Source organism: Macadamia integrifolia, chromosome 5, assembly GCF_013358625.1.
Source record: "Macadamia integrifolia cultivar HAES 741 chromosome 5, SCU_Mint_v3, whole genome shotgun sequence".
Classification (NCBI taxonomy): Eukaryota; Viridiplantae; Streptophyta; class Magnoliopsida; order Proteales; family Proteaceae; genus Macadamia; species Macadamia integrifolia.
The window spans coordinates 24802324-24812612 of record NC_056561.1 but is presented as its reverse complement, the minus strand read 5'-3'; the positions used below and the strand labels follow the sequence as shown (position 1 = coordinate 24812612).

At 39.1% G+C, this 10289-nt stretch overlaps 2 protein-coding genes across 2 annotated transcripts in view; both read right to left on the bottom strand.

Annotated features, from left to right (window-relative positions):
* Positions 1-942, bottom strand: part of LOC122078402 — a gene marked incomplete at its 3' end in the record, with an annotated part of 5026 nt that extends 4084 nt beyond the window's left edge. The window contains 1 exon segment of the mRNA XM_042644372.1: positions 534-942. Coding sequence (XP_042500306.1) covers positions 534-624 — 91 coding nt within the window.
* An 878-nt stretch (positions 943-1820) lies between these two features.
* On the bottom strand, positions 1821-5652 carry LOC122079210 (probable LRR receptor-like serine/threonine-protein kinase At1g74360). Its single transcript, XM_042645477.1, has 2 exons — positions 5453-5652; positions 1821-5227 (listed from the first exon to the last, which is right to left on the bottom strand). The coding sequence occupies exons 1-2, from the start codon at positions 5514-5516 to the stop codon at positions 1941-1943; spliced, it is 3351 nt and encodes a 1116-aa protein (XP_042501411.1). The 5' UTR covers positions 5517-5652; the 3' UTR covers positions 1821-1940.
* Between the last annotated feature and the right edge of the window lie 4637 nt (positions 5653-10289).

Sequence of the window (10289 nt, the reverse complement as noted above, 5' to 3'; positions counted from 1 at the left end):
TTTTTTTTTTTTTTAGAGAAAACTTTCCCCATTAAATTTAAAAATTCAAAAAGAAAAAGAATCTCTCTTAATTCACGACATATCAAATATAATGAGAATTTCCTAAACGAAGAAAATAGTACAATTTTTGTATTTTTTTCTCTTTTCTTTTCTTCTTCGGCGACTAAACACAGCCAAATCAACAAATCATGCATTTCATACCACAATCTGGTCGGGAGAACATTTCTGCAATTCATTCTTTTGGCACCAATTTACACCAGAAACACTAAAATTAAACCACCATAACATAATGTAACAATATAATCAAACAAAAGAGAGGTTCAAGACAAACATCTTGATCACTGAAGCTATGAACTCTACAGGCACCTGAAAATCAGGGCTTCAGCTTCAAGAATTAGAACGCAGTCAGTGACGAGTTTACTGCACCCACTGGATCAATTAATAAAGTACCCTAGGAGACCGAACTCTAGATCATTGTATAAATGGGTGAAGAGAAAAGAAAAAATCAATGGAGTATCAGGGTGAGGGCCCACCTTCCAAGGATTGAACTGTACTGAGACCTTTTCCTTTGGATAAGCTCGAATTAATCCCAGCTCTTGCTATGTAACCCGCTCTGTAATCCATCAACGCCCTGACTGGGGCTCAATAAGCTGAATCCTCTCGCTAGTTCTCCTCAATGATTGAAAAGAAACCCTATACCCTATTCTCAGGCCATTGCAAACACAGAACAGATGAAACCAGCCGCTCCCTCCCCAACTCACACACGCAGAGAAAGAGATCGAGAGAGAGAGAGAGAGAGAGAGAGAGAGAGAGCTGAAGGGAAATGGAATGGCTACAAGAGCCCGACACCCCAAGTGGCGAGTGGAGAAAGAGTGTCTCAGTAGTGTTCAGTGGAAACCGAGCAAAGATAATGAAATGGAATGGCGTTCCCCTCCCACACGTTGTCGGTTAGTTTATGGTGTATCGTAGTGGGAATATTTGGCGGGGTAGAGTAACGGCGTTAGTGAGTTGGTTGTCAGTTAACTGCATTCTATTTGGACGATTTTGCCCCTCAGGATTCCGAGAACGCTTGTTTTTGATGAGCCAAGAGAGCACTCCTTCTTTCGACCCCTCTCATTGGAAGGAAGAAAAATAATAAAGAATAAGGGTAGAAGGGGCATATGATTTTAAACGTCCCACTACATGCCTAAATGTATCTTTGGCAAGGTTTTAAAACTTGAACTTGGGTATTAAATCGGTCTCTATCGATTTCGATTCGGAGATACTAAAGATTTGATTAAAATTAGCCAACTCGCATTGATTTGGCCTAAGTCATCGAACTCCGAAGTGTTGAAACGAAGATAAGCGAAAACAACCCAATCTATTTCTGAGTTAAATCTGACTATTGCAAATGTATGAATACACGTCTTGCTAATTCACCTCTCTCCTCTATATAAAGAGGATGTAGTAATGCGTATTTGAGGTCAAATTCAATTGGGATTCCAATTTTCAATTTCCAACCTCCCCTAGGTATTTTCTCATCAAACTTCAATTAATTGATGGCAATACATGTTATGAATTCCCACTTCACAATGGATTACATCCTTGTATCAGAGTTGCCTTCACAGTGCAAGTGAGATCTCATCTGTGTATTGGTTGCTTCGGTGAGAATCTATTATTGCTCATCATAAAAGAAAAAATAGATTTATTAGTGAAGAGCAGAATATTCTAACTTGCTAGCAATCCACTTCAATGGCAAAAAGCAGTAATTTGTCAGTATGAGAGAGAGAGACAGAGAGAGAGAGAGAGAGAGGTTTATGAGCAAAATTTCTCACATTTTATTGTGTGTTTTTTCTTCTTTTTTTTGAACGGAATATTTTTAATTCCTTTATGACAGAACAATTTTGTATTTCTATTTGTAAGAGAAAAAGAAATTAAAGTAAATTAAGTAAAAATTTAATTCATCGCGAATCTATAGACAACTTCAAGGTCTCCACCGGCACAATTTGGGATGGTGTAGCAGATTCATTACCATAATTATCTTCTTTTTTGGCAATCTTCACCAACATTCCAAAAACCTCTTTCATATTTGGTCTAGCCTGTGGAACCTCTGCAGTGCACCGCAAGCCAACGCGTAGCAATTCACACATCTTTTCTGCCCCCTCAGCAAACCCAGGGCCCAAAACTACCACTGGAACCACTGCCCAGCCTAACCCATGCCTATGCCTTCCATCCCCAATAACCCTTCTAGCCCACTCTACTAAACACTCCTCCCCTCCATCAAGTGCCCTCCTCCCTGTCGCCAACTCCATTGCCAACACCCCAAAGCTATACACGTCACCTTTTGTTGTGGCGTGCCATGTCTGCCCATACTCTGGCGCTACATACCCAACTGTCCCTGCAACCATCGTGCTGACATGGCTCTCACCGGCATCCACCACCCTAGCCAACCCAAAATCTGTCACACGTGCTCCTCCTCCCTTGTCCAGCAACACATTGCTAGCTTTCACATCCCTGTGCACGATAGCAGGGAAGCACTCGTGGTGTAGGTAAACCAACGCCCGTGCCACATCGGTAGCTACGTCCAATCGCATCTGCCACGTCAGCCTCAACCGATCTGGCAATAGGTCCTCCAAGGTCCCGCCTTCCATGTACTCGTACACCAGTAGCTTCTCCTTCCCATGAAGACACCAGCCGTAAAGCGTAACGAGATTCGGGTGCGGCCACCCGATGTCGCTGCAACTCAAAACCTCCATTTCAGACTTGAACTCTTTCTCCCCTTCAAACCCTTCTCTCTGCAACTTCTTCACTGCTACGTCTCTACCATCGGGCAATACGCCACGGTAAACAGTGCCGAATCCTCCGGTGCCGATGATTCTATCAACAGAGAAGTTTCCCGTGGCCAACTTGACATCGGCGTAAGTGAATGCCGTCTTGTCCAAGTGGATGACCTTCATGTAATCTGTTATTTCTGATAATGATAATCTGCCGGAGCTAATGACCCTATTGTGGCATTCCTTTGAGTCCTCTGACAGAGACCTCAAGGATTGGTCTGCTGGAGTCTTGAAAACGATGCAGAAGATGAGAGACAGAACTCCACCTATGAGGAAACTCGAGGTGAGAGCTAAGAACACCAGAAAAGCGGCCATCCTTGGTTTCTTCCAAAATTGTTTGGGTTTCCTTTTGGATGGTGATAAGGAACTTCCATTGCAATGGCTGTGGTTCATGAAATTCGGAAGATGTAACAGAGGATCTCCAAGGAATGAATCTTCTTCAAACGTGGTCAATTGTCCAGTAGATGGAACTACACCGGTTATGAGTGGATTGTAGGAGACATTAAATTTGCTCAGTTCATTCAAATTGTTCAAGCTTGCAGGAAAATCGCCGGAGAAATTGTTGTGGGACAAATCCAGGTTCTGCAAACACTTGGCGTTCCCGAGTTCTGAAGGGATTTTTCCCGAGAACCCATTGTAAGAGACATCTAGGACCATGAGCGGCATAATTGCAATCTCAGGTGGGAGCTCTCCGGAAAAATTGTTGAATCCAACATGAACGAGAGTAAAATTATGCAAATTGCCGATTTCTGGGGGTAGATTCCCGGAAAACTGGTTTCCGGTGAGTTGGAGATAACCCGTGATTTGTAGAGTTCTGACCATTGAACCAGGGGCACAGATTGGGAAGATTGCATACCCTTTGAGTAACAAATCCCATAGACTCCTGCAACTCTTCCTAGTAAGCAGAGAATACACAAAATTGAAAGGTGGGTAGTTCGCCGGTATCCACCGTTTCATTGTCATGCACTCGCCAGAACCGGCGGGGATTCGGATGCCATTGCGATTAGACTCAAATGTTGGAGTAGGATTATGGGCAATATTCGATATCTCAGCAGGGATTGTCCCTGATAAACTATTGTTTGCGAGGTTTAACCATAATAGGCTGTTGCAGTTCCCAATCTCATGAGGTATCTCCCCTGTAAGAAAATTATTTGCAAGCATTAACCATAACAGAGAATTCAGCTTTCCAATCGTCGGAGGTATATTTCCGGTCAGTCTATTGGAGGAAACATCAAGTGCTTGGATGGCAGAGAAGTTCCCAAATTCTGGTGGAATGCCACCATTGAATTGATTGTAGGCGAGGAACAAGTACTTCAAACGCGGCATTTCAGAGAGTTCAACTGGTAATGGACCGGTGAAGTTGTTGATGCTCAGGTCTAATCGAAGGAGATTCGGCAATTTTAGGATCCCTGAAGTAGTTAATCCTCCTGTATAGTAATTCCCATGCAAAACAAGATACTGCAACTGTTGGAACTTCCCGAAGATTTCCTGAATTTCTCCCCCAAAACTGTTCCAACTGTAATCCAGAAATGCTAACTGAGTCAAGTTCAGCAATGATTCTGGAATTTCTCTTGATAACCTGTTCTTCCCTAATAACAGGGTTACAAGATTAGGTAGCGTCCCAATCTCCGAAGGAGTAGGACCAGTTAAATTGTTATCCGCCAGGTTCAGAAAATACAAACTTTTGCAATTGGAAACCTCTTTTGGAATCGATCCGTGGAAGTGGTTTTCCGACAAATCGAGAAGCTCCAGACTGCAATTATTAGTGAAGAAGGACGGAGAGATTTCTCCGACTAGTTTGTTCTCCGCCACCGAAAATTCTTGCAGCCTCTGAAACCCGGACCATATCTGACCACTGAAATTGTTGGCACTGAGGTCAAGATATTGCAACTTCCAGCATTCATCGAAGCAATCATCAATTGTGCCGGTGAAATTGTTTGACGATATATTCAGAGTTACCAAATTGTTGCAGAGAGCGGGGAAATTCAATCGAATTTCACCGTAGAATCGATTAACAGTGAGGTCGAGCGTTGCTAGGTTGATTAATCCAGTAAGATTGAGTTCTCCTTCGAGGATATTGTGAGAGAGATTGAGATACTTGAGGTTCTTGCATCGATTAAAATCATCAGGTATAGGCCCATCAATCGTGTTCATGGAGAGATCCAATTCTGAAAGTTCAGTAATAAGAGAGAAATTTCCAAACATCTTGCCTGAGATGTTGTAATCGGAAAGATTAATTCCGGTGACCCGTTCATTGGCACTGCAAGAGATTCCAGGCCAATAGCAAGGGGAAGAATTGTTGTTCCATTCCGTGTATCGACCTCTGTTGAATGGATTATTATCTTGAAGGAATGTCTTCAGTTCCAGCAAAACTTCTTTGTCGCTCTGTGAAGTTCTTGCGGCTACTATCTGACCTGAAGAACAGGAAAAACCTTCAAAAGATCAGATTTTCCCTGCTCTAACAAGGAAATTCCGCAACTAAACCGACAAACGGAGGGAATTAATGAGGAAAGTCTCTAAAATTTTCTAAGAAGAAGAGAGAATTTGATGAACTTCCCCAATCAATTCAATGGTAGATTAACAATCATAGAAGCGAAGAAAGATTGAAAATTCAAAACTATGGGCACACAAGTCAGTACCTGCGATCAGTATCAAGAACAAAATCAACAACAACCAGTGCGTATCGGTGTCTTCTTCTGACATGATCCAGCAAATCTATTTCTTCTTTTCTTCTTCTTCTTCGTCGTCGTCTTCAGTTCTTGGGTAAGGAGAAAGAATTTAAGAATTTACAGAGAATAGAAGAATTTGGAATGTCGTTGCAGGAGAGAGCAGAGAACAGAGATAGACTGTGGAGACAGGCCAACAAAGCTTGAAACAAACGCTCATCATAGTATTATTAAATTAATATTTTGGTTTCTATTTTTTTTAATTAACTCGTTTTTCAAAAGCTTAATCTTCGATAATATTATATGAGTTTGAATAATCTGTTAAACCAATACGTTTTCAGTAGTTGGAACATGGAAGAGCTTGCGAAAGCAGGGGAAAAAAGGGCTGAGCCGCCGCCTATGTTGACTGGACTAACTTGGCGCTTCCGGCTCAGCCCCATACCCCAATAGCTTCCAAGTCATTGGTCAACATTCAAATTGGAGGTTTTGTTTGGGGTAAATGATAATACGATTGATCAGTTTACAGGTCTAAGGTAGTAGGCTTCTTCAAAACTGTCTGATTGGAATATTTGATGAAGGGTAGTGGTTGAACAGTAATGTAAGAAGGTGTTGACTTTGAATTTTAATTAATTTTCTCTCACGCAATATTCTCAAATAGATTTCCAAAAATATTCAAAGGGTCGTTTTGGGTTGCTTCGTTTTTAGTCTTTTTTTAGGTGCAATTGTTTTATTCAAACTTCAAAGTCTAAAGTCTAAACTATAACTAAAGAGCATATTCATAAGGATGGTATCCGGGACAGATACCACCGCTGTCCTTGTAGGCAGATGATGTGGCACTGTATTTTATTTGATTGTTTTGGTCATAAAATTTATTTTGTTTAATTTATTTTATTGTTACTTTTATCTTAATTTTAATTTTTCCAGCATACCTAACGATGACACATTGGGACTTTTGAGCAACAACTCAACTACAGAGAAGGGATTAAGGGAAAGGCCCAAGGCTCAAAGGGTAAAAGAAAAGGAAAAAGAAAAAGGAAAAGGAGGGGGAACGGCTGAAAAAAAAGACAGCGACGATATTCACAACACAATTTTTTTGCTTTCCGAAATGGGTCAAGAAGTTTGAAATGGTAGTGTGTAGAAAATGTGTCGTGAGCATGGATTTAGAGTACCGTGTCGATTACCAATATTGATATTGATTTGAATTGGATCAAATTGGTAGGTATCGATTGTTTTTGTTCTTTTTTTTTTCTAAATATTAATTTTTTTATTATTTTACCCATGAAATAATATAGATAATCAATCCAAATAGATCAAAGATTAAGGATTGATCTCAATCAATATTAATTCAATATAATTAGTACGATCAATACTTGAAACCATGGTCGAGAGTTGGATGTATCGATGTGGGCAAAAGGGGTTAGAAAGTGAGAGCGACATAAGTATCAACACATGTCTTTTTACTTCCTGGAATGATTACTAAGAAACTCTAAATGGTAGTTTGTAGGACATGTGTCAAGCATTGGATGTATCAGAAGTGGGAAAAGAGACTACGAAAGTGAGAGCAGCATGCACAACATATCTTTTTTACTGTCTAAAATGTTTCTCAAGGCAATCTAAATGGTAGTGTAGGACGTGTGTCAAACGTCGGATACACCGGAGGTGTGAAAGAGACTAGAAAGCAAGAGCGGCGTACACAACGCATCTTTTTACTTCTCGAAATGCCTTTTTTTTTTTTTTTTTTAAACCTGCTACATGGCAAACATTTTCTATAGTTTCTGTTGCATGCATGTTTGCCTGTCTCCAACTTGACCAACTTATTAAGATTACCCAAATATTTGCCATATAGCAGATTTGATGGGGCTTAACATATGGATAAATAGACTCTAAAGTTTCTTATTCACATGTAAAATTCAGTCCAGAAAATTGTCTAAATAACAAAATAGAGGTTTCTCTCTTCTAATAATAATAATAATAATAATGTTAATAGAGGTTTGAAATTTAGACAATGGAAAAGTGTGTAACAGTGGCCACAGTATCGGTGACTATTATAAGCATGAATCATTACCAAAAAATAAAAAGTATTGTAAGCATGAATGAATATACATGATGATGCATGACATTAATATGTAGGATAATATTTCATTTAGATTTTAAAATTCAACATGTGACTAATCTATTCAATGGTCAGAATTACCACATTAACGATAACATGATAAAAAAAACATGGATTGTCTTGATTAGTTTACAAGACTGAAATCGTCGTAATTTAAACTAGGAAATATTTCCATCGGTCCCATATATTTGCCTTATATTTCCTCAAGCTCCCCATACCCCAAACTTCTTTTCTTATTCACATAGAAAAGAAAATTTCCACCGCTATCTCTCCTTAGATAATTTAAATCCAAAATTACCTTTATCCTCTCTAACAACTTTGGCAGCCCCTTTGTCTCACCAAGACATCAACCCCCTGCCTTTTGCCGCCACAAACACAGGCCTCCCATGTCTACCCCTGCTATTCTAAACTGTTATAACAAACACTAACAAATATGAAAATAAACAAAGACAAATCCAAATTACACAGATATTTAATGAGATTCACACACCGATGTGGTGTGCTATGTCATCTGGTGAAGAAGAAGAAGTTTCACTACTAGATGAGAGATTAAACCCAAAAAACAGTGAGAAAACTCACTCTAAAACCCCTAACTCGAAAAACCTCAAATTACAACTGCTTGCTCAACAAGATGTTAGTACATTATATATTCCTCCAATTCGTGGGTTGATCCATCGAATCACGGTCTATCTTCCTAATCCCTTTGCTTCCATCACAGATCTCAGAAAAAATCTCATTTGGATCGCCACCAAAATATGTCGAAGCGGGTCATTCTTGAAAACAAGTCAAGAATTTGAAACAAACTTAACATAAACACTACTCCAAATTTTGAAACCACAAAAATTCAATCTTCGTTTTATCCATCCCTTGGCTCCCCCCAGCCCCCAAAGGAAAAGGAAATGAAATAAATAAACCACGACATTAGATGATTAGGCCATACTAGAGAACATCGACACAAGTCATGTAAATTGTAAAAGGAAAATTCTTTCTAGACAGAAGCCATAATTGATATTGGGAAAGAGAAGATCGGCAATCTAAAGAATTCCTAATCAAAAGAAATCATTTTCTTGAACTACGTTTTTGTTGCTGCTACAATTTTCTAAATTTTTTTCTTCTATACATTTTGTTCTATAATACCATGAATCAACAAGCTACATTGGGAGGTAGCTTCCGATTTGTGTAAAGGATTGACCCCATTTCTCCTCTTTCGTTCATATGATTACTAGAAGTTGACCAAAAGGCTTTTCGAGAATCAAGCTTATTCAGAACAACTGCTTCATGAAAGATATTAGATGCTTTGAAGAGAGAAGCAAAGGAAAGAAGTAAAGATCAGTGAAGATCACCATTTTACTTTGGGGGAGAGTTTTCGTAGATTGAATTTAGAGTAGCAAGGGTGGAACTTGGAGGCCTGTATGCGGGGAAGTAAAGGTCAAGCGTGTTTTTTTTTTTTTTGGGGTGGGGTGGTTGGGGGGAACATGGGGCTGTTGGATTGGATTGGATAGTAATTTAGAAACTTTAAATTATCTGAGAAAGATAGAGGTGAAAATTGGCTTTTCCAGGAGAATTTGAAAAGAAGTTTGAAGTATGAGAGTTTAAGAAAATATAGGGATATACATAGGAGTCATAGTAATTGATCCTTCAAACTGATCAATTTTAGGTAGACTTTGCCCTTATATGTTTTCTGGCCTTTCTTAATGGTGGAGCATTCAACAAGGCATCGAGGAAAGAGAGAAATCATCCTCGAAAAGAGATTGTTTGGTGGGGCCAACTATACTCATTCAACAGACATCCTATTCGTTGACCCAACTTGGAGAGGCAAATGTTACCAACCTAATTGTCCAATAGATCAGCGCTCTCGGGAGTCGGGACTAATCACTAATTTTGAATGTGAGATTCCGCTATCCACCTGAACCGTAGACCACGAGCCGCTGCTTAGCCTTCAAGAAATTTATTGAGAAAAAAATAAAATAAAATAAAAATTCTTTTTTTTTGGAAAAAAAGGCTTTGCCAGGGAGTGTAGTGCTTGTGTCCAGACTCAGAATGGGTAAAATCATCGCCCTACCACCCCGAATGAAAGGCCCAAATTCACCCCGATTGATGCTTTTGACTGCATTGTCATTGGCATCTATGCTGACCCAATGCCATGCTCCCCAATAGAAAACTCTCTCCCCCGCCCTCCTTTTTAATGTTTCTGTTTTGTTTTTGTTAGTATGATATCACTATTACATTTGAAACAAAAAATGTCGAAAATCTTTCTAATCTAGTGAAACGAAAGAATATCTTAAATTGATATTATGTTTTGCCACGTGAAAGAGTGATATGGTATACATAAGCAAGTCTTATGTCTATCTCTCTCCTCCTCGTCCTAATGATGAATTGCATAAGCGCTTTGTAATTGGTGTGTTTCCTTATCGCTGTTTGCTCAAGACTTCTCTCCTCAAAATATAAAGCATGCATAATTTGTATTTATAGAATTATATAAAAAAATAAACAGAAAAAAAACATTAATTCCATGAGGGATTGGTCCCTTTAGGCTGTGTTTTGTAGCCAAGAAAAAAAAAGAAAAAAAATATGAAATTGTTCTTTTTTCTTAATTTAAGAAATTCTCTTTATATTTGACATGTCATGAACCAAGAGAAGACTCAGTTTTTGAATTTTAAAATTTACCTTAGAAATTGTGAAGTTTTCTATTGCTCA

Coding starts and splice junctions, on each gene's coding strand:
- LOC122079210 (XM_042645477.1), bottom strand. CDS start 5,516: ATGTCAGAAGAAGACACCGATACGCACTGGTTGTTGTTGATTTTGTTC. Junction 5,228..5,452: donor GTTCTTGATACTGATCGCAG/GTACTGACTTGT, acceptor CCTGTTCTTCAG/GTCAGATAGTAGCCGCAAGA.